This window comes from Puma concolor, chromosome A1 (genome assembly GCF_028749965.1).
Source record: "Puma concolor isolate L17-30 chromosome A1, mPumCon1.1.hap2, whole genome shotgun sequence".
Taxonomy (NCBI): domain Eukaryota; kingdom Metazoa; phylum Chordata; class Mammalia; order Carnivora; family Felidae; genus Puma; species Puma concolor.
Genome location: NC_141667.1, coordinates 115,626,003 through 115,651,385, shown reverse-complemented (window position 1 = coordinate 115,651,385; position 25,383 = coordinate 115,626,003). Strand labels below are relative to the sequence as shown.

Below are 25,383 nucleotides of genomic sequence, written 5' to 3'. Positions count from 1 at the left end.
TTATGGGTCATGTTGAGCTTTATATTTTTGTTTATATTATATCTCCCTGGTAGGACTAAAGCATTTATATAGTGGCATTAATAAACGAATCAGGGGTGCCTGGGTGGCTCAGTCAGTTAAGCATATGACTCTTGGTTTCGGCTCAGGTCATGGTCTCGCACAAATCGAACCCCTTATTGGGCTCCATGCTGAGCATGGAGCCTGCTTGGGATTCTCTCTCTCCCTCGCTCTCTGCCCCTCCCCCACTCACATGCATGTGCTCTCTCTGTATGTATGTATATGTATGTGTGTGTATATATATATATAAACAGACAATCCTCTTAATAGATGCAGAAAAAACATTTGACAAATACAGCATCATTTCTTGATAAAAACCCTCAAGCAGGGATAGAAGGAACATACCTCAAGATCATAAAGACCATTTATGAAAGACCTATAGCTAATATCATCCTCAGTGGGGAAAAATAGAGAGCTTTCTCCCTGAGATCAGGAACACAACAGGGATGTCCACTCACCACTGTTGTTCAGCATAGTGTTGGAAGCTCTAGCCTCAGCAATCAGATAACACAAAGAAATAAAAGACATCTAAATCAGCCTGGAAAAAGTCAGATTTTCACTCTTCGCAGATGACATGATATTCTACATGGAAAACCCGAAATACTCCACCAAAAAACTGCTAGAAATGATACATGAATTCAGCAAGTTGCAGGATATAAAATCAATGTACAGAAATTGGTTGCATTTCTGTACACCAATAATGAAGCAGCAGAAAGAGAAATAAAGGAATCTATTGCATTTATAATTGCACCCAAAACCATAAAATACCTAGGAATAAACCTAACCAAAGAGGTAAGAGATTCATACACTGAAAGTTATAGAAAGATTTTGAAATAAATTGAACAAACACAAAGAAATGGAAAAACATTCCATGCCCGTGGGTTGGAAGAACAAATACTGTTAAAATGTCAATACTACCCAAATCTACACATTTGATGCAATCCCTATCAAAACACAGAACTAGAACATTCTTCACAGAGCTAGAACAAACAATTCTAAAATTTGTATGGAACCAGAAAAGACCCCAAATAGCCAAAGCAGTCCTGAAAAAGCAAACCGAAGCTGGAGGCATCACAATTCCAGACTTCAAGCTGTATTACCAAGCTGTAATCATCAACACTGTATGGTACTGACACAAAAACAGACACATAGGTCAATGGAACAGAATAGAGAACCCAGGAATGGGCTCACAGATGTATGGCCAACTAATCTTTGACAAAGCAGGAAAGAGCATCCAGTGGAAAAAGACAATCTCTTCAGCATATGGTGCTGGGAAAACTGGATAGTGACATGCAGAAGAATGAACCTGGATCACTTTCTTACACCATACACAAACGCAAAACGGGTAAAAGACCTAAATGTAAGACAGGAAAACATCAAAAATTCTAGAGGAGAACACAGGCAGCAACCTCTTTGACCTCAGTCATAGCAACTTCTTACTAGACGTGTCTCCAGAGGCAAGGGAAACAAAAGCAAAAACGAACAACTGGGACTTCGTCAAGATAAAAACCAGGAATGTGGCCATCAGTGCCAAAAACATGAGAGTGCTACCACTGGGCCAGAGCTTTGGGTGTTTGCAGTAAAGTGAAGACTGTGCCCCAGGAGCCTTTTTTATTTCATATTCTGGGGCTTTCCTTAGGCATATAGAGATTAGAGAAAATGGCTTGTCCAGGTTTTGTTTTTGTTTTTTGTTTTTTTTTTTTCCCCCTTTGTCTGGTGTCTTACGTTTACCCAAGACCTAAGTCCTTGGCAGAGAGTGAGTAGACAGGGGCAAATCTTAGTGACAAACTCTGGCCTCTGCTAGTAGTTAGATTAGTCCAAGTTTGCATGTCTGACACCCACTTCTCTTAGGATGGGTTCACATCAGGTGATTTTACCCATCTCTCTAGCTGGCTGTCAAATAATCTTTTTCCCCATATTTTGAAATCTTAGAGCCTTAGTTGCTCTAAAGACATGCTGAATTTTATGATAGCTTGAGAAGTCTTACATTAAGATAGTAAGACAGCTAGTTTTAGTTTCTTCTCTAGATTTTTCTTCTTAGATATATTGACTTATTTGAGCCAAAAGGGACTATATAGATGATTCAGTACAGATTTCTCACAATATATACCAAGAACCACTACTCTACCAAAGGTGTTCTGCTAAAAGGGGCTTCTGTGCCAATGTGAGGAATGCTGTGTATCTTCTTTTTTCACCCCTCTTAGAAAATTAAGATGCACACAGGTCTTTAAATAAACTCATTTAATTTCATTTTATCTAATATTTCCTAACAGTAGGGTTATAAACTGTTTAGTATTTTATAGAACATTATTTTCACCAAAGTTAGATCTTTTGTCTAGAAAATCTTTCAGCCTTAATCAACTCCATGCCAGTCCTTCTCTTTCCTTTAAAATTATTCAGGTGTTACCTTCTCTGTGGATCTTTTCAGGATTCCCCTAGATAAATTTAAGGGATGGAGATCCACTCCATCCTTGCAACTATTTATGGTATGTTAAAATACTTCTATTGTTGCAGAGATGGCCTCATATTTTCTTTACCATAGAGAAGTGCTAGACTAAGCACCTGGAGGGATAGAGGTCCTGTCTTATTTATCCTTTGTTTCTTTATCCCACTTTGTATATCTGATGCTTAGACCAGAGCTTACATGTAGTAGACATGCCAACATTCATTGAACAGAGTGGGTTTCTAGCATTAAAAGCATAAAGAAGAAAAGTAACATTTATTAGGAAGTCATTTTTCCTCATTTTGAGCATCCCAGTTAACATGCCTTTCCACCAGCTAGAAGGAAGTAGTACTATAGAAATAGTATCAGCTGTTCTGCGGCATTTGAAAGAAATCATTCTCCTAGCAAAGGATGTAAGAGGGCTTTGTGCTCTAATTTGGTGCTATATCATACTCTCCTCCATTAATCTGGGAACAGTGAAAATAGCCCAAGGGTTTTTTATCAACATAGATGGTATTCACTCAAATTGTTACATTTTTAACTGTAAACCAACTTTTCTTAAAAGAGAGGAATATATACAGTAACAGTCCAGTCTTCCAATTACTAGCTGTACTCATTTGATCTCTTAAAAGAATACTCAGACTGAACTGCCATGCTTTTTGAAAAATAATTGACTTAGTAAAAATGTCGTTAACACACCCATTGGAGAAAGTTCCAAAGAAAAGCATACACCAGAGCCTCCATATAACACTGATTTGGGATCTTTTTGATGAAAAGCAAAATGGTTAAGGAACAGCCATCCCTCCCCCCACCCCCCAATACCTGCTTTGTGCCATGGACTATGTACTAGTGCTCTTAGACTGAGGACAGGAGACAGTGCTTTGTGGGAAGCTGTCCCCAGTAGTGGTGTAGGGAGTTCCAGTCTACTTCTGTAACGTATTGTAAAAGCCCCCTATACTTATCCATTGGTTGTCATTTAGACACAACCCTAGATTTGTCGTGTAGCACAAAGGGGAATTCTTAAAAGGAAATAGACATTTACCCGATACTATAAAGTATTAGTATCCTTTTCCTTGCTTACTAATCTGTGATCAACAGTTCAGGAAGAGGATGCTCATATGTCCCATTTTTCTCAAAGGTTTCTAAAGGTTCTTCATCAGGTATCAAGGACACAACAAAGTGGGGGATAAACTGGAATTTTTAGCAGTGACTATCAAAAGAATACAAGCCTCAGGATTAAAAGTTTTTGAAGCTTCCGTGGGTTTTTTTTGGAGCAGAAGAAATGAGAAATGGGACCATATTGGTCTTAAACTCCCTCTGTAAACAGTGGTTCTCAGAAACTAGTTTACATTAGGCCTGGTAGATCTCCCAAGTTCGTGGGTGTGAAGAAAAGAATAGTATGAATCTTCTCTCTGGAAAGATGGGTGGAAGAATAGTAGTAGTTAGAAATATTGTTACAAAGGTCATTACTGTGATGAGTAAAACAAGTATTTTTGAAAAATACTTAGTTTAAGTAATAAACATTCCCTTGGCAGCAACTTTTCAGTCCATTTGTCTGTCATTGTTAGCAGAATAGCATTGTTTTTCTGTCACAAGGATTTTCATGTATTTTGTGAGTTGATCAATCTTACAAAATCATGAAACTGAGGGTGCCTGGGTGGCTCAGTCGGTTAAGCATCTAACTGTTTTGGCTCAGGTTATGATCTCACAGTTTGTGAGTTCGAGCCCTATGTCAGACTTTCTCTCCCTCCCTCCCTTTCTGTCTCTCTCAAAAAATAAATAAACAGTAAAAAATTTTTTTTAAATCACAAAACTCATTTCTATTCAATTCCGACAGTTTTTATAGTTTTCACTCATCTACCATAAATATTGCCATTTAATTTTAGTTCATAATTTGTGACAAGTCCGTGAATTTCACTGAACTTGAATCATTGTTGGTTCACTTTAGTCTGATTTGTTTTCTTTTATGCACATACATGAGGGGTGTGACCTTGAAAAGATGTCTGCCTTCACCGTCTTGTTTTTCTCTGAGTGCCTTTTTAAAAACGTTTTCGATTTCAAATCGCTAATCTTCTTCTAGGATTTTTATTTCCTTACTAACCTAACTTGATTACTACCTTGATTCATCTTACTTCCTTTAATTTTCTTTAAATTCTGAGCCTGCGTGGCTCAGTCGTTTGTGTCCAATTCTTCATCTCAGCTTCAGGTCATGATCTCACAGTTAGTGAAATCAAGCCCTGCATCGGGCTTTGCGCTGATAGCACAGAGCCAGCTTGGGATTCCCTCTGTCCTCTCTTTCTGTACCTCCTCTGCTTGTATTCTTTCTCTCTCTAAAAATAAACAACAAAAATAAATAAATTCTTATTGCCTCCTGGCAAGTTTTAACTTCTGTTGTAGACATTTTCTTGACTGGTCCGTCACATACTTGTCATTACATATGACGGTTATATGTCCTCTGGCTTGATAAAGTATATATAATTATTCTCGTTTGATACACATTTATTGATTTTCAAATTCATCTATTAGCACATTTAGAAGGCAGAGTGATTTTTTTTACCCCAGATTTGGATAGCATATCATAGTTCCATTACTGTGTGATGTTACCAGTAATGCATTTAGACTGATCTGTTTGTGGTAAATTAATTAACTTAAACATAGTAGTTCTTAATGGAATGTGTCAGCTGAGAGATAGGGATGTACCAAGGAAACTTACTAATCAAGTTTTTGCATTGCTGCTTTATATTATTCCTGGGACTAAGAGGTATTTTTGAACATTCATTTTTCATTGTATCTTTTTCTTGATTTATGTAGGCACAGGAAAAACAGCCCCTTTAGTTTGATATTTACTCATGTATAAGTGTGTCTACCTGAAAGACTAGCCTTGGTGTTTTACGTTCATTGTGTCAGTAACTTTGGAAGCTCCTGAAGTCCATCCATTAGCCTCATGTGTTAATTATACAATATTTACTTTTCCTGCAAAGTAGTTTTATCAGACTCATATTTGAATATTGGTATGAATATGTGACCAAGAAAGGTGCCTTTTAATCATAAAATACTGTTGAGTAGAGTTAAATAAAAATGCAGCTCATAAAACAATCTAGAATCTTTTCTTTCTTCACTTGGGGCACCTGGGTGGCTCAGTCGTTTGAGCGTCCAACTCTTGGTCTCAGCTCAGGTTATGATTTCACAGTTTGTGAATTCAAGTCCTGCATCGGGCTCTGCACTGACAGCATGGAGCCTGCTTGGGATTCTGTCTCCTCTCTCTACCCCTACCCCCACTTGCTCTCTGTACCTTTCTCAAAATAAATAAAAATTAAAAGAATATTCTCCATTCATCATAATATTGTCCTAGTTGGTAGTTATCAATATGTTATTTACATTTAAAAACATTTTAATGGTGTTTGAATTTATAACAGTTACAACTACCAGTAATTCACTTATCAATCCGTTAGTGTTTATTCATTATTCTGTAGTCTTGCTTTAAATATATTTATATATTTTTACTACATATCTAAGAACATATGGTACAGAACAATGTAGCTAAAATACACTTTTTAAATTTTATTTATTTGTTTTTGAGAGAGAATCGTAAGCAGGCTCCACACCCAGCACAGAGCTCTGTGTGAGATTTGATCTCACAACCATGAGATCATGACCTGAGCCAAAATCAGGAATCAGGTGCTCAACTGACTGAGCCATCCAGGCACCCCTAAGATTTTATTTTAAGTAAATCTGTACTCCCAACATGGGGTTCAAACTTATAGCCTCAAGATCAAGAGTCCCATGCTCCACTGACTGAGACAGTCAGATGCCCCACAGTACGCTTTTCTTTTTGATTCACTTGAATTCTCTAAAAGGAGACCTTCAGGCATATAGTTTACTCCATAGACTCGGTCATGGGTAATTGACTGCCAAAAAAATTCCATATGGAGTTGCTACCTTGAAGAATGCTTTGATACTGTCTAGTGGCTCTCTGCCTTTTGTAAACTCCATTGTTATATTTGCACAATGATTGTTCATTCAGTATTTAAAAATTACTGATTTAGAAGTCAGAAAACCTTTTGATCAAAACCACAATGAGATACTACCTCACACCTCGCCAACATTATTGGTGAGGATGTAGAGAAAGAGGATCTCTTTTGCCTGCTGGTAGTAATGAAAACTGATGCAGTCGCTCTGGAAAACAGTATGGACGTTCCTCAAAAAATTAAATATAGAGCTACCCTACAACCCAGCAATCACACTACTAGGTATTTATCCAAGGGATACAGGTGTGCTGTTTCGAAGGGACACATGCACCCCAAGGTTTATAGCAGCGCTATTGACAGTAGCCAAAGTATGGAAAGAGCCCAAATGTCTATGGATGGATGAATGGATAAAGAAGATGTGGTATACAGACACACACACACACACACACACACACACACACAATGGAGTATTACTTGGCAATCAAAAAGAATGAAATCTTGCCATTTGCAACTATATGGATGGAACTGGAGGGCATTAAGCTAAGTGAAATTAGTTAAAGAAAGACAAATATTGGGGTGCCTGGGTGGCTCAGTCGGTTAAGCGTCCAACTTCAGCTCAGGTCACGATCTTGTGGTCCGTGAGTTCGAGCCCCGCATCGGCCTCTGGGTTGATGGCTCAGAGCCTGGAGCCTGCTTCTGATTCTGTGTCTCCCTCTCTCTCTGCCCCTCCCCCATTCATGCTCTGTCTCTGTCTCAAAAATAAATAAACGTTTAAAAAAAATTAAAAAAAAAAAGACAAATATCATATGACTTCACTCATGAGGAATTTAAGATACAAAACAGATGAACATAAGGGAAGGGAAGCAAAAATAATATAAAAACAGGGAGGGGGACAAAACATAAAATACTCTTTAAATATGGAGAACAAACAGAGGGTTACTGGAAGGGTTGTGGGAGGGGGGATGATCTAAATGGGTAAGGGGCATTAAGGAATCTACTCCTGAAATCATTGTTGCAAAATATGCTAACTAACTTGGATGGAAATTAAACAGTAAATAAGTTTTTTAAAAAAGCTTTTGAATATTCTTGTTCTCTTTGAAATTGTTTTTATGTCCCAGAGGCACTAATTTATGCTAGAAGTTATGAGTTAAATAGGCTGTGTGTATCTGCTGGGTACAATATCTGCACAGTGTTATTTCCTAGGTATTTGTTTATTAGAAGTGATAACCAGCTACTCTGACTCTAAATCAGCAATTGTTTATGGAGCCCATGACATACGTTGCTCTGAGCGCTCTGTTCGTAGCTATAGGAGGTGCCAGAGAAAGGCCCTGCCATCAAAGCACTTGCACTTTTCTTGTCTAGGTTGGCCTAAGTTAGCTACTGAACAAATGACTGCAGTATGATTACCCATTAATATATTCTATTGGTTTAATTTTGGTTAATTTCATACATACTCTTCATGTGTCTATACCACTTTCAACTTTTCCAAATCTCGTCAATTTTGCTTAATTAAATTTAATCTTAAAATTCAAATGGAGTGACAGTTTGGTTGAAACTAATCCATGAGGTCAGATAAACTGATTTTTAGTTTATTTTTAGCATATATTTAGCATATATTTTTAGCATTTTTGGAATAATTTATAAATATGAATCCATCAGAATCACTAAGGTGGTATTAAACTGCTTATAATCATTGTTGACAATAAGTTGTATTACTGTCTTTGATCTTTGGCCTCCATATTATTTAACTCTTGATGTTATTGACCAGAATACGGGCTTTTTGAAAGTGAGATTCTGTGCCTGTATCACTCAAAGGATTATATAAGATTTCTACAATACTACAAATAGCTGTCTCCCCCCATAAAGACTTTCTTTTTTAATATTTATTTATTTATTTTGAGAGAAAGAGCACAAGCAGGGGAGGGGCAGAGAGAGAAGGAGAGAATCCCAAGCAGGCTTCATGCTATCAGCACAGAACCTGTTGTGGGACTTGAACCCACGAACAGCGAGATCATGACCTGAGCTGAAATCAGAGTCAGATGCTTAACTGAGCCACCCAGGTGGGGCCCCCCTCCCCCACAAAGACTTCTGATAGAACGTCTACATAATATAAAACTGGTTATATCATGGCCATACCCACATTAACAAATCAGTAGGGGGGGTTGGTGCCTGGGTGGCTCAGTTGGTTAAGCATCCAACTCTTTTTTTTTTAATGTTTACTTATTTTTGAGAGAGAGAGTGAGCGAGTGCATGCAACTGAGTAGGGAAGGGTCAGAGAGAGATGGAGACACAGAATCCGAAGCAGGCTCCAGGCTCTGAGCTGTGAGCACAGAGCCCGGACATGGAGCTCGAACTCACGAATCATGAGGTCATGACTGGAGCCGAAGTCAGACACTTAACTGACTGAGCCACCCAAGTGCCCCAAGCATCCAACTCTTGATTTTGGCTCAGGTCATGATCTTGTGGTTCATGAGTTCCAGCCCCACGTTGGCCTCTGCATTGACCATGCAGAGCCTATTTAGGATTCTCTCTCTCCCCCTCTCCCTGCCTCTCTCCTGCTCCCTCTCTCTCTCAAAATAAATAAATAAACCAAAAAAAATAAATAAATCAGTAGACCTTTGTTGTGACAAAGGTTTACTCTGTATAGAAAAAAAAAAAGCAATTGCCTATTTCTTGTTGTAAATCAGTAGGACTTGTGCCGTCATTCATATATTACTGAACATAACTTGAGTAAAATCTTTTGGGGACTAATTTTCATAACATGAGCCATTTTTATATATTATTTCTTATGTAAAATTAGATATGTTATAAATGCTGGAAGATGGAAAAAAAAAAAAAGAAAGGTTGGACTGGCCATTGATTTTGATCTTTCCTGCTCAGTAGCAGCCCACATCTCTCTAGAAATTATCTCATGGGAAAATAGAGCTGTTACAGATATTTTGGCCTCATATCTTGGTCAACAAATTTTAAGCACTTGTAATCACTTTCTTTTTGCCCTATAGGATATAAGAGACTGTGGAATCATTCATATGTGGCTTTAAATCCTGTATTCTTCACATATAGACTTTATCACCTTGGAGATGTTACTTAACCTCCTTGGCTTTTGTTTTTGTTTTTGTTTTTGTTTTTTTGCCAATGGGATAATAAAAGTTCCATGTCTTGGGAATTGACTGAGGTGACCCATGTGGAACTGTTAGCGCAGTGCCCTGTCGATGTTAAGGGATTGTTAGCCTCTTTTGTTAGCCATATGCTTCACCAGACTCTCTCCCAAGTCTTACCTAAGTCATTCCTTCTCTTGACCTTTACTTGGAAACTTAAATTTTAAGGGTCCCACAACAGACTAGTTTTGTTTTGGAAGGGGGTTCTTCCCTTACTCTCCTCTCCCCTTGGTAACAAAATCTGTGGGTTTTAGCATAAGAATTCCTACTCTTATGGGAACTTCCCAAGCAGACCTCAGTTGTGTGGCTCTTAATTGTGCCTGTCCCAAATAATTCAGTGTATTTCCAGGGTTCTGTGAGATTCCTTGGATACTGAAAGAATGAAGATTCTTTCTATATAAAGTTATCCATAATGTGAACTGTTTGACAGTCTTCATATATACTAAAGTTAAACCACTTAATTTCCAGAAAGGTTTCATATGATCATTATACACTCCTATTACAGTGAAATGCTCTATTAATGAAGAGAATTAATGAGCTTTTAAATTATTAGTCACCATTGTAAAAACTTGTTTAAACTTCTTTGTATTCTTATCAAATAGATAAATAGCACAGATACCTGGCGTTGACTCATTGTAAAAACAAAATCAGAATTGACAGTGACCTGCCATAGCAGTCAGAGTTAGATTGACCAAGGTCTGAATCCTGGTCCTGCTCCTTATATATTGTCTGACCCCAGGCTTGTAAGCCTGCCTCTCCAAGCCTCAGATGGTAATGACCTCATGTGGTTATTGGGAGGGTGAAGTACCTGTAAATATATATAAAGCACCTAACACCTTGCCTGTCATGTAACATTAACTTTTTCTATTATGACGTAAGTCTGGCCATTACTTCTCCATATTACTAGTTGACTAACATATTTCCATGCTAAAAATGAACTATTTAAGAAATAGCTTTTAAAAATTATAGTTAACTTGGTAGGATTCTATTTTTGAGTGTTTTTCGAATATCCTCTGTGTGCCAGAGCAATGAGCTGTGTTAGTGCTGTAGTCAGACTCTTTGGAGATGCAGGGAAGAGAGAGATTATGGGGTTTATTTCAGTACAATGTAAAAAGGACCCATGAAGTTTCCTCCATTGCAGTGAACACATGCAGTCTCTGGAGAACTTGGTTATTCACCACCCAGGGAAGTGTAAAAGTAGCTCTTATCGGGTAACAGCATATCAGGGGACCCAGGTACAACTCTCATGTTTATTTTCATTGCTTCTTTCTGTCTTTCCACCGCTGACCTCATCTTCCTTCTAATTTCTCTTTGCTCTCCCTTATTTTGTCTCACTGTTCCTAGTTACTGCTTTTTTTCTCTATTTTGGTGCCATTCTTCCTACAGTGACACATCCATGTATCTTGCAAACTCCCACAGTGGGCAGATCTGGTTAAAATATAACAATACCATCTAGTATAGAGGGTCTTTGGATGAGGGCAAATTATTGCACTGGCCAACTGTGACTGCTGGAGGGATTCACGTTTATAAACCATAGTGCCCCTGAGCATCAGACACTACCTTCAGAAGGGGAGGTGGCTATGACTAGATAGGTGCCCTGGCTTCGAGTTGGGTGCCTTTTGTGGCTTGTCCAGGACATTTGCCTGGATACAAAAATGAGTATGATGTTGCGGTCTGTCCCAGAAGAGCTCCTAGTGTGGTGAGGGAAGCAGATACTTAAACCAATACTGGACTTTATGCTGTATTATAATTAATATTAACATGGTGGGAGGGAGTGGCAACTGCTGTAGAGTGGGAGTAGGAAGTTCTTGATGAAGGCATGTAAGATGATAGGGTGGTTCTGTCAGGAGAAAAAAAACATCTGCAGTAGCAGAGAGGTTATGAAATATCTTGGTGTACTTAAGAGAGTATTGAGAAGAGGGCAGTGACTAGTATTTAAGGGGCTCCTGGAAGAGGGTCTATATATGATACCAGTGAGGTCAGAGAGTCAGAAGCAGAAATAGGAAAAAATCATCTAGAATTTAAGGGAGAGGACATCTATAAGAGTGACAGTCCATTTAAAATAGCTGGTACCGTGGGAGGTCAGATAAAGAAAGGACCAAATGGCTTCATTAAGAAGGGGCCACTGAACCATTTCATATGTTAGCAGGTAAATTCTGTCTCTAGAAAGAGACTAGAACAAGAAGCCTAACCTCAGAAGAGAAAGGTTCTCTGACACTCTAGATTGATCACAAATTTATTCTGAGGAATGTTTAGAACCAAAAAAAGCAAGAAACCTCATGTTTTCTAAATAAACAGGAAAGGAAGATAAAGCTTAATCTGTAGCAGTGTTTAAGTTTCTCATATTTGTCTGGCTAAAATTTCATTTATTTTTAAAGTCTTCAAAATACTTTCCCAAAATACATTATGTTTGTTTTGTCAAAGAGTCAGAAATATACAAGCTATTACTTTAGATAAAATAACAGGTATTGGTTGTAGGTACTAGGTCAAAAATAACTCTCCAGAACACTCTTGTTTAACCAAAATGAATTAGAGGCCCTCTAATCTCCTGGTGATTTAGCAACTATCTGTTTAGATTAGTTTGTGGGTTTAAGATTAAGATTTAATATTAATATTATTATAGCTATAATGTTAATTGGATAAGATGACACATGACTTCTCTATCCATACACACATGATTTTTTTCCTAGTCAGTAGCATTAGGATTTACTGTATATTTCAGTGAAGCTAAGATCCCATTGGTTGTAAATGGAACCATTATTTTATATAAACCCTGCCATAAATTACAACATTTGATTGTAAGAGGCATTCAGATTTCAGAGATACTAAAATGTGAAAAATACACATTTTATAATTAATGATATATGATTATTATTTATGAAGACATTAGAATATTTTGGTTTATATTTACAGATTAATTTAGGAACAACAAAAATTGCTCTACTAAATAACATCTAAACTGCAACTGTAGTCTTAATTAAAAACAGAACTATAAAAAGAATAACATGAGTAGTCATTAAATTTTAAAACTAGGAAGGTTCTTAGGGCTGTCAAAGATGTTAATACATGATTATTCATTTAATATATGCTTTGATACCTATCATAAGCCAGACATTGTTAGATGTTGTATATATAATGATGGATAAAACACTGGTCCCTGCCTTCATAGAGTTTATAGTTCTTGATGGGGGGTCGGGAAATAGGTTTGCAAATTGCAATGAGTACTTTAAAGGAAAAGTACAGTGCTGTCAAAGAATGGAACAAGGTGGGGGCGGTGCCTGGGTGGCCTAGTCAGTTGAGCATCCAGCTTCGGCTTAGGTCATGATCTCCTGATTGGTGAGTTTGAGCCCCACATCGGGCTTTCTGCTGTCAGCACAGACCCAGCTTCAGATCTTCTGTCCCCCTCTCTTTTTGCCCTTTCCCCACTCACATTCTCTTGTCTCAAAGTTAAATAAACATTAAGGGGCAGCCGGGGTGGCTCAGTGGGTTGAGTGTCCAACTTTGGCTCAGGTCATGATCTCGGATTCATGGGTTCAAGCCCTGCATCAGCCTTTGTGCTAACGGCTCTGCAAAAGTCTGTCTGTGCAAAAGTCTTGAGCAGGAAAGATGTTGGAATTCTTTAGACAGTGAAAGAAACACAAGGGTCGGGTAGAGGTCTAGGTGATTTTCAGTTGAGATAAGACCACATGGTGCATAGCCACAGTGGACCTTTTAAACATTTTAGTCTAAGCCCAGGGGCAAACCACTGGAGGGTTTTAATAGAGGAAGTGACCCTGGCTGCTCTGTGAAACCTGGACTGGAGTAAGATTCAAAGTGAAGAAGCCCCCTTAGGAGTCTGTTAGTACAGACCAGCTAAGATGGCAACTTGACCTGAGGGATTGTGAATGGAAGATACATTTTCTTGAAGATAATTTGCCAGTATTATCAGGAATCTTAAATTTGTGTACGGTCTGACCCAGCACTTCCATTTCACTCCCTTGTTCTGAAGAAACAGATGTATGTAAAAGTTGAACTACTAGTTTGCTCATTCCCTATTATTTATTGAGAAATTGGTTTAAATAATTACAGTATTTTCGGGGCGCCTGGGTGGCGCAGTCGGTTAAGCGTCCGACTTCAGCCAGGTCACGATCTCGCGGTCCGTGAGTTCGAGCCCCGCGTCAGGCTCTGGGCTGATGGCTCAGAGCCTGGAGCCTGTTTCCGATTCTGTGTCTCCCTCTCTCTCTGCCCCTCCCCCGTTCATGTTCTGTCTCTCTCTGTCCCAAAAATAAATAAACGTTGGGAAAAAAAAAAAAAAAAAAACAGCAGTGTTAAAAAAAAAAAAAAGTAAATAATTACAGTATTTTCAAACAAGCAAAAAGGAAAGAGGCAACTCATGTCAACTTTAAGGAGGCCACATCTTCCCGGAAGAGGTGTTTAGACAGGGAGAGTCTTCTGGTGGGTTCCTGGGAGAGAGACACTGAAAATACAGAATGGAGAAGAGATACTCCTAAAACAAATGTGGGGGAGGAGAGATATTTAGGACCAAAGGGAAGATAAGCTCTCTTGTCTGGGAGTGCAGGAGCTTCTGGTGTAAAATGTACTGCAGTTCTGCCATGTGACTTATTTTTTGAGAACTAGCCTGGGAACCTAGCCACGCCTTGCAACGTTGTTACTGGAGGGGAAAGTGTTTGCTTTTCAAACTAGAGAATTGTAAGTGAATTTTTGGTATGCAGTCAGCCCATAAATTCAGTTGCCTGTAAATCTGAGCTTCCCTGGGTAAGTACTAACTGAACAGGATGAAATTTTGTGAAAACGTTTCTCTATCCCTGCCTTTTCCTTCCCTTAGCCCTCCCCACCCCCTACTCTCTCACTCTCCTCTCCTTTTCTTCTTTCTTGTTCCTTCCCTTTCTTTCCTCTCTTCCTTTCCCTCTCCTCCCTCCTTCTCTAGTCTTCTCTTATATACCCCAAAAGTTATATTTTATACTATAATCAGAGCAGGAAAAACAGCCAGGCACTTCTAAGTAAATAAAAGAATCTCCTTCCTTTCCTTCCTTCCTTCGCCTTTTTTCTTCTCAGGTAGCCTCTTTTTTTTTTTTTTTGACAGCTTTTTTATACCATGTGATGGAAATACTCTACTACATGCTCTTAATGCCGATTTGCAAGTTTTCAAACGTTTTGTACTCTTTGCATTCCTAAAACTCTCTAGACCAATCTCTGCACAGGGATGTTTAACTTGTTGATTTTCACTCCCCTCCAGAATTGATGCTTTAGGAAAACCAGTTAACCATTTACTTTCTAGTGCATATTTAGTTTTAAGTTTTGGTGGTTCTCTGAAGATACTGGTGCTCTTTGGTTGTAATTATCTGGAAAATTCCTAGAGGAGTTTGCATTTCACTTTTTAGTAAGCTTGCAGTTATCATCTCTGGTATTTCCTTGAGTATTTCCTTTTCCTATCTATGTAGAAAAATCAGTTCTGTAGCTTTATAGAATTTCCAAAATAGTTATTGAACTTAGCTTATTAGTATTTTTTAAATTGTTACTTCTCCCAGAGTGCAAATGCTTTAACTGTTTCCTTATGAATCAGGTTTTAAAATCCATGCATATGTATATTGTATCTGTTGTGTATATCTGCATGTGGATATAAGTGTATTTGAAATTAGTGGATGCTTTACCTACTAAAGGCTAAATAATTTTAGGAGGCTTTTAGGATTAATTTTCAAAAATTACTAGCTTACAGATTATTTTATTCTGATAACTCCACAGTATATTATGGAGTAAAGGTCACATGTTTCTGCCAATTTTTACATTTTATATATGGAGTGTCCCCAATACTTTGATGTGGAAATAATGTTACAAGAATACAAATCTAATCATTTAGGCTTTGAACAAATATTGTGAGATCATAGAAGATGTGGTTAGGTTTCACTTAGCTTATTAAATATTGATTTAGCTTTTTTCGGAAAATGAGAATATCCACCAGATTCTATCTATATTTACTTAAATTATTGGAAATCCTTAAGTTATTGGAAATCCTAGAGTAGTAAAATGCTCTTCTAAATATTTGTTAAATACTTCAAGTATGTGAGAGTGGTATAAATGGAAGCAGTGCAGTCTTCATGAATGTGTTTCTTAATGCAGTACTTAATGTCTTGGGATCCATTTTGTTAACTACCTGTAAACAAAGGTCTGTGTTAGTAGTATTAGTAAGCCTGCACCTTCTAAATAGAACTTTTCTTTTTAAAGGCATTATTACACTCACATTACCATACAACATTGAAAAACAGAGTATATACGATTCACAGTGACACTTTCTTTCATACTTGGCTTAAATCGTTTGAGGTTTTAGGAGTTACCTTTTTAGTTACATGTCCACTGAAAATATAAAATACTATTTATTCTTGGAAATTTTTTATATACTAATCTCCTTCTTATTGCTCCCTCCATTTTAGTCGCGAGATGGAGAATAAAGAAACTCTCAAGGGGTTGCATAAGATGGACGATCGCCCAGAAGAACGAATGATCAGGGAGAAACTGAAGGCAACCTGTATGCCAGCCTGGAAACACGAGTGGCTGGAGAGAAGAAATAGGAGGGGCCCTGTGGTAAGTGTCTGTTTACCTGCCATAAGGAAGAAAGCATAGGAAGAGATGGGAAATTAAGCATAAGTAGATCCTCTTGTAAGCTTTTTTTTTCTTCTTGATTTTAAGTGCAGTTATTTGATTTGCTTACCATTCTAGCCACTTGGAATAAAACATAGCTAAAACTATGCTCATTAAGCACCTTAAATTGTTCTAGAAACTGAACTGGTTGGATTGGGTAGCTAATGCTTAAAGCAACACTGCCCCCTACTGTCAGTGTCTAAAATCCTTTTGGTAGAGATTTATACTGTATTTTAAGAAAGAAAAGCAATTTTCTAATGTTCTCTCTCTAAGATAGGATCCAAAGATCTGAGTTCCAGAAATCATCCAGGAAAGCAAAAACTGAATAGCCTCATAGAGTTTGAGGTAAATTTAAAAGATGCCCAGGGTTTGAGGAAAGAAACCTAGATTACTAGGATTAGGAGAGAACGTCATACCCCATCTTTTGCCGTGGTTATTCTCTTTTAAGGTATACAAATACTATGAAATGTGCTTCTCATTCTTACAAAGGAGGTAGACCTCAGTTGTTAAGTGATCCCGTATCAGCTTGTATCGGCAAGTTTTTTGTCCTTTATAAACAAAGATAAGTTAAGATTGATTAGGTTTGGGGTAGGCAAAGGGATGGTGGACATAATCATAAAAGTTATTGGGCAAGCTACTCACCTGACATTTGAAACCCTTGACCTTTACCCTTGCCAAATGACCAGCTAGCTCTCCATTCATCCCACTTGCCTATTTAAGTTCAGATTGAAATTAATTAAATGTAAATAAAGTAAAAATTTAGTTCCTCAGCCACATAGCCATATTTCAAGTGCTTGATAGCCACATAGACATCCCTCATCATTGTGTTGTCTTGCATGTTCTACCTACTGGTGTTTACCCATGGAGCCAATATAGAATATATTTAATTGTTCCTTTATCTACCAGCTTTTTAAGCTGTGTTACTCATGAGTCCTTTCCTTTCCAGCTGAGCTTCCACATTTCTTCCATTTGTTTTTCATAGGAAGTAGTATGGCGAGAACCCCTCACTGTTTTAGTAATCATGTCAGAGGATAAAGATGAAGAAATCAGGAATTTATCTTAGAAAAGCGAAAGTTCTATTGAAATAACTTATAGAAGGGAGTAAATTTCTACCCAGTTACTACAAAGAACTTTTGAGTAGGTAAAGCCATTTGAATGTGTTGCTTTCTGGAGCTCCTTGTGCTAGTGGAGAGTCTAAATCTTTTGAGAATACCATAAAGCAGAAATTACAACTTTTTAAATTTTTTTTTTTTTAACGTTTATTTATTTTTTTGGGACAGAGAGAGACAGAGCATGAACGGGGGAGGGGCAGAGAGAGAGGGAGACACAGAATCAGAAACAGGCTCCAGGCTCCGAGCCACCAGCCCAGAGCCCGACGCGGGGCTCGAACTCACGGACCGCGAGATCGTGACCTGGCTGAAGTCGGCCGCTTAACCGACTGCGCCACCCAGGCGCCCCACAACTTTTTAAAAAGAAGCCAATAAAGCCAATCCTTTATTACATATAAACTAAGGACATTCCATTTTCTAAGACGAAATTTTGGTTTTTCTCACTGTCCCCTTTCTGGCAAATCCTTAAATACAAGACAGAGCTAAAGAGGGAAGAGATGTGTGGAGTAAGACATGTGACACGTAGTCCTTAGCTCAATTATACTACCCTGTATGTTACAGTTTACAGATTTCATATTACCCTTAAGAAGTTTATAGTCTACTTGGGAAATCTGATTGTGTTTATTGTGACTTATATAAATTACATCAGATCCTTCTTGAAATATAAGTGAGGTATAAATATCTCCAGTAGTGAAAATGCAACTTATAAATAAAAATAAAGGCATGAAATACCACAGAACAGTTTGTGAGTATACACCAGATGTGTGGAGTGGGCAGAAAGCAATGATGACTTAGAAGAAAAATGTCAGGCTGACAGAGTTAAGGGCACTTTTGTTAAAGGTAGGATTTTAACCGAGCCTTAAAAGATGGGTGTTTTCACCAGGTGAAGGTATGCTACCTGGTATGCTGCAGGCTAGAGATGTGGATTAGAAGGGAGAGTGGGAGTGAGAGTGCAGGACAAGGCCAGGTTAGGCGTGTGTGGTAGGCACAGCAGCTGGCTAGTAGAACAGTAGAAGAGTAGTGGAAGGAAGGTGGGGATGGTTGGCTAAGGCTACAGTGTATGGCCTTTTGGTCATAGCTAGATTAGGTCTGTTGAGAAATAGCAGGTTTTATAGCCTGCATTTGTGCTTGAGAGATTGATCTTTTAAATATCTAGCTTCTTTTGGTGATTCTGAAATATATGTCTAAACTATTGTAACATAACATTGCAAAAAAAAAAAAAGGCAAAATGGCTTTGTATCGATTAGACTATTTGGGCACATAAATTACTCCCATTATTGTTTTCAAGATCCTGCATTTTCTCAATAGAAATGAAAAAACATCTACTTTAATCTAGTTGAATAAGTTAACTGTAGAAGGTATAAGTGCTTATTTTTCACATTTGTTTACTAACCTGTGGTTGTTGATTTTTAATGTTAAGTGATTTAGGGCACATAATAACAGATAACGCTAAATTTCTAAAATTACATAATAACATTTTAAGTAATGATAAAGCCTACGTTAATGAAATCTGTGGGTAAAAAGTCTTACATTTATATCATTTGAAGTAAGACTAAACAAAAGTTGATATGTTGTCTGTTATATTTGTATAATATTGTGTGATGAAAAACGAGTTCATCTCTTTGTTGTGTTCAAATTTACTTATTTTTTATATTTTTAAGTAATGAGAATATTGGAATTTTAATTTAGGTGGTAAAACCAATCCCTATTAAAGGAGACGGTTCTGAAACTCACAGCTTGGCAGCTGAGTCTCCAGGAGAAAGCCAGGCAAGCACCGCTTCACCAGCTCCCAAGGGCCGCCGCAGTCCTTCTCCCGGCAGCTCCCCGGCGGGCCGCACAGTGAAATCTGAATCTCCAGGAGTAAGGAGAAAGAGAGTCTCCCCCGTACCTGTAAGTTAATGTTTCAACAAGCATGTTAAGTTTCTACAATTTTTAGATTCATCTGTAACACAGAAAATATTGCTAGACATCTGATAAAGCAGCACTTCTCAAAGTGTGGTCCACAAGCCCTACGTTGGGGGAAGAGGGAAGGTCCTGGGACCTTTTCTGTGGATCCGTTAATTCAAAGCAAATTCGGTAATAAAACTGAGATGTTATTTGCCCCTTTCACTGCATTAACATTTAAATTGGTGGGTAAAGCTGCTGGTGCATTCACCTGAATTAAAACTGTGACAATAGAAAATGTATTCTTCACTTGGGTATTTGGCATTTTCTTTAAGACTAGTTAAGTGAAGGAAGGAACTTGAAGGAATGCAACGGAAATGTTTTTTCACCAGTGGTAAAATTTGAGATTTCAAGCAAAAATTAGAATTTTGGAAAACTATCTACCACTGTCAGCTTGACAGTTTCCCAATCCTTAAAAGAATTTTCTAATGAGATCAGTGATTTTATCAACTGTGATTTTTTTTTTCCATATATATCGCACAGTGAAATGTGTGAACATTTGAGAGATCTGCATAACTTAGTGAACCAGTATTTTCCCGATGACCAGTGCATGATGAAACAAAACCATCCTTAGGTAAATGATCCATTCAAATTGTGTGAGATATACCATCTGGATTTTAATGTGTAACAGTAGGAAAAGTTTGTTGGTGTGGTTTCAGATTCCATATCAGTCTCCTTTAAGAAACCACTTCTTTGGAGTAGTATCAAAAAAGAGTGTTCATAATTATTGTCTTTTACAATACCTTTCCCAGCTACATATATTTGTAAAGCCACATTTTCTTCATGTACTTTAACCAGAACATAGTATCACAGCAGACTGAATGCAGAAGCATCAATGAGAATCCAGCTGTCTTCTATTTTAAATCAGACATCAGAGATTTACAAAATGATAGGTGCTAACTTCCAGAGAGAAAATGAAAGAATGAGACCTCTAGTGGCAAAATGCAAGTTAAAATTGACTTTCTAAACTTGAAGAGCAAATGAGTGAATGGTAGAATGATTAAGGTCATGCCTACCAAGGGGAGATTTGCATATAAATCCTTCCAGAAGTAAATTTTAAGTGAATCTTTTCACATTAAAGCCCAAGCTACCTACCAGTATTTATTGGCTTTATGTTGACACACCTTTAAATGAGCTATTAAAAAAAAAACAAAACTTAAAATAAGAACAATCATGAATCTGCAAATTAGGTGGAGCTCGGCAAGAGTGACTTCTGTCTGTTCCTCATGGCATCTGTGGAAGTTAGAATATCCAAAATGCTTCCTTACTCCCATATCTGGTGTTTCAGCTGGGATGCTAGAACAGTTGGGGGCTGCTGACATCTCTTTCGTTCTCACAGCACAACACCAAGTGTTGCAAGGTAAGAGAGAACATGAAACATATTTTCTCTCACAGTCCTAAGAGGGAATCCACCCTGCTGACATCTGCTCTTGGACTTCTAACCTCTGAAACTGTGAAACAAATTTCTGTTAAGCCAAAAAAAAAAGTGTATCAGGAGGGCAAGTCCAGTGTGGAAGTTCTTATAAAGCTGCCTTATTTCCTAATGCCTTATTGCCCAAAAGTAGTTACATGCCAGTTGCAAACCCAGAATCAGTGTGGTGGGGGACTCCACAAGGGTGCAAGTACTGGGCAGTGTGGTTCATAGGAGCCATCAAAGTAAAAGTCTACCACGAGTACATACAAATTACATTTTCCTTGCCCTCTCCCACTTTAGGATAGATGTCAAAGTTACCCCTCATTTAACAGCAACTTAGCATTTCATTATCTGGATAAATCATAGTTTAATGAACTTCATACTAATGGACATTTATATTCCTTCTTCACTTTCATGACTAAGAAAAAGTATGCAAACATACTTTTTAGTTATACATCATTTTGCACATCTGTGAGCAAATCCATAGTATGAATACTTAGGTCACATAACATGTATACGTGTACTTGTGTTTTTTTTTAATAACTGCCTATTAAAAAATAATGGCTGTATTGAGATATAATTCCTATACAGTACAGTTTACCTGTTTAAGTTATATAGTTCCTTGGTTTTGGTCTACTCAGAGTTATAGCCATCACAGCAGTCAACTTTAAAACATTTTCATCACCCCAGAAACCCCAGACCAAAGAGCAGTCTATCCTCAGCCCTAGGCAACCATTAATGTACTTTCTGACTCTATATATAATTTGCCTTTTCTGGTCATTACATATACAGTAAATGGAATCATGCAGTATATGTGGTCTTTTGTGACTGGCTTCTTTCACACAGCATCATATAAGTTGTATCCATACTCTCTTTGTTTTAGTTTTGTTTTCCCCCACAAACTGTGTTTACTTATCAGTGTGTGCATTGGGCACCTGGGTGGCTCAGTCAGTTAAGCATCCGACTTCAGCTCAGGCCATGATCTCACTATTCATGAGTTCAGGCCCCACATTGGTCTCTCTGCTGTCAGCAGCATGGAGCCTGCTTCAGATCCTCTATTCCCCACTCACTCTTGCCCTCCCCTGCTACCACTCTCAAAAATAAATAAACATTAAAATTTTTTTTTTAAATTATCAGTGTGTGAATTTTTGCCATGTGCATTCATATTTTAACACAAAGTATTAGTTGTGCCATATCATTCTTCCTCTTTTTTGTTGTTTAACATTCAAAACTAATTTCTGATACACCCACTTCTCTTTATGTTTAAAAGTACTCCATTTTTTTTTAAGTTTATTTATTTTGAGAAAGAGCAAGAAAGAGCTGGGAAAGGGCGGAGAGAGAAGGAAAGAGAGAGAACCCCAAGCAGGCTCCACACTGTCACTGTGGTTACAGGGCTCAAATTCACGAACTACAAGATGATGACCTGAGCTGAAATGAAGAGTCAGACGCTTAACTGAGCCACCAGGCACCCCAGAAGTACTATACTTTTAAGTTATAGAAGATAACATTCTTTTGTGTGGATATACACATTTGGCTTAACCATTCATCAGTTGATGGACATTTGGGTTATTTCCACTCTTTGGTTATTATATATAATGCTGTTGTGAACATGTGTATATGAATCTTTGGGTGGACATAACTTTTCACTTCTCTTGGGTTTATACCTAGAAGTGGAATTGCCGGGTCATGTTTTCCATAGGAGCTGTACCATTTTATTTCCCTACCAGCACGGTTCTAATGCTTCGTGTTCTTACCAACATTTATTATCTTTAACGATTAAATTAGGTGTCAAAAAGAATTAGAATTCCCACTGACCACTGATGGAAAGACCAAGTTCTAGGGGAATCAGTGAGGTAGAATGAGAGTGGTATATGTCACCCTCACCACAGGAGAAGTTTTATCAGCCTTTGGTGAGATGTCTTAATCTGGGGAAAGTCACTTGCCATTAGTTCTCTACAGACTGCACCATGGGAGGAATTGCATGGCAGCATTTATATGCTCTTGCAAAAGAGCATTTGGTAACACCTTAAGTGGAAGTGAGGAAACTGGATATTTAATTTTTATCACTAGAAACAAGTCATTGTGCTTGCTTCTAAGTGAATTTTTATGCTTTCCATCTTGGTTTACATAATACTCTTCAAAGAACTAAAATATTTACAATTTGTAAAATTATCACATGGTTGTCTCACTTGGCCAGATATTTATCATTATTTATAGGGATGACTGTGATTTTAGAAGTTTCTTTGTGATGAGTATGTCAAATAAAAGCATTTGCAATATGCATTTTGTCCCATTATATTTGGGGGCATTTTTTCAGAATATAAAATGCCACATGGCCATCTGATACGACCTTTTTTTTAAGGTAAGTGTTTCTTATCAAGAAGTAAGCAATTTACCTAATACAAAAACAATGTTGTGAAGTTTCAGAGCGGGAGAATCACACCACCTAGAAGAGCCCCTTCCCCGGATGGCTTCTCACCATACAGCCCTGAGGAGACAAACCGCCGTGTAAACAAAGTCATGCGGGCCAGGCTGTACTTACTGCAACAAATAGGACCCAACTCTTTCCTGATTGGAGGAGACAGCCCAGACAATAAATACCGGGTGTTTATTGGGCCTCAGGTAGGATCTTTCACCATTCTACAGTTTATTAGTATTTGTTCTTCTTAAGTTTAGATGACTTATTTCTCTTCAGTAAACTAAAGTGAGTTTAAAAAATATTTTGGGCTGATAAACATTTTTATTTAATGTATTTGTGAAGGTTTCTACTTGAGAATACAGATTTGATCTATTTAATAAATTAACCAAAAATAAGAGATTAGTTCATACATAGATTTTTCTTGCATATCCTTATATATCTTACATAAGAATAATGAAGCAAATAGAAACTTTGTTAAACTTGGAAATATAAAAAAAAGTGATCATCTTAGGAATTCTAATAGAGCTAGAGATTTGTTAACCCATAAATTCTCTTTTAACTCTCTAGAACTGCAGCTGTGGACGTGGAACATTTTGTATCCATCTGTTATTTGTTATGCTCCGGGTGTTTCAACTAGAACCTTCAGACCCAATGTTATGGAGAAAAACTTTAAAGAATTTTGAGGTAATTTTTAATAAGTACCTTAGAGTAAAATTGTTAATAAATTTTTACGGCTCATTCCTGACACTTCTCCATGAGGAGTCATTTTGACACAGAGTTATAAAGACACAGAAGAATTATTTGAGCCTTATCTCTTATAATCTATTGACTTTTTCCTCCAGACTGAAAAGAATGTGAACACTGACCTGCTATTATTTTGAAGCTCTTAAATTGGCTTTGTGAAAAACTTATGAAATAAAAGACAAATAATTCAACCTCTATAGAATTCTTTATATGTTATTATGGCATGAATATCATTGTTACTGTTTTTTTTTCAATGTTAGGTTGAAAGTTTGTTCCAGAAATATCACAGTAGGCGTAGCTCAAGGATCAAAGCTCCATCTCGTAACACCATCCAGAAGTTTGTTTCACGCATGTCAAATTCTCATACATTGTCATCATCTAGTACTTCTACATCTAGTTCAGAAAACAGGTTAGTACTATTTAAGGAATTAAAAGCATTAATCTAGTGTTACTTTTTAATTTTAGAGGTAATTTTTTATACCTACTTGTTAAGCTGCTCTAAAGTAATTGACCTATTGAACCTTGGCTTTGAAGTTAAAATCAAGGGTAAACAACATAGATCATCTGAGCATGTGTGTGTATACACACATATATATGCATATATTTATGTGGACTTCTCGTCCTGAAAAACCACACTGTTGAAAAATGGCACCTTAAATATCAGAATATAGTAGAGTCATTTCACAAGAAAAATCAAGTGGCAAGTATAAATATAAGTGGCTACTGTTTATCAGTCATTACTTTGTGCCAAGCATCTAATACGTTGTCTTATTCTGTTCATAGGCCAACCTCATTAGGTAGGTTTTATCACTCTTTTGCAGATAATGAAGGTGCAGCAGTGTGTAAAAAATATGTCTATAATTTTATTAACAAATTATATACAAGGCAAATGGTTTTCCAAAATCACTTTGAAATGCAGGATCTCTAAATTGTATGACATCACTACTTCTTTCATAGATCTTTTCAGGGAATCCTCATTACAGGCTGTTTTACTTGTGAGAGCCCAAGGATACTCTTGGAAACAGACTAATCAATTGTAATTAAGAGATGCAGTAGCCATTAATCACAATTATTATTTAAAATCTACGGCACTTCTCAAACTTTTTCATTGCCTAGCTGATAAGAATGAACATACAATACTGAAGGATATAGCCTAAAATGACCAGTGTGAAAAATTTTTCAAGTCTCTAGTATTATAAAAATTATTGTCAGTTATCTTTCTTTTCCAAGTTCCTTATTGGGTTTAATGTAAAAATGAGTTTTTTAAATCACTCCAGAAAAGAGTGCTGCTTTTCTTAAAAGGGCACCTCCTATGTGTTCCTGAGGCACCTGTTTGAGAAGCACGGGTCTAAGTGATTAAATCCCATCTTCATCCATCAGTTTTTTATGTATTGTAAACTACTTCAAAATTCACAAATAGAAAGTAATCAGATCAAGGGATTTGTGAAAAATGGAGAGACCAGTTTTTTCACCTATAGGAAAAGTAAATGT

At 37.4% G+C, this 25,383-nt stretch overlaps 1 protein-coding gene across 5 annotated transcripts in view; it reads left to right on the top strand.

The window, feature by feature from the left end:
• MAP3K1 (mitogen-activated protein kinase kinase kinase 1) overlaps positions 1–25,383 on the top strand; it is a 77,543-nt gene that overhangs the window by 29,089 nt on the left and 23,071 nt on the right. For all 5 annotated transcript variants that reach the window (XM_086700569.1, XM_086700591.1, XM_086700577.1 and 2 more), the window contains exons 2-6: positions 16,055–16,205; positions 19,061–19,261; positions 23,151–23,351; positions 23,716–23,832; positions 24,153–24,301. In XM_086700569.1, coding sequence (XP_086556695.1) covers positions 16,055–16,205; positions 19,061–19,261; positions 23,151–23,351; positions 23,716–23,832; positions 24,153–24,301 — 819 coding nt within the window. The remainder of the gene's footprint in view (positions 1–16,054; positions 16,206–19,060; positions 19,262–23,150; positions 23,352–23,715; positions 23,833–24,152; positions 24,302–25,383) is intronic.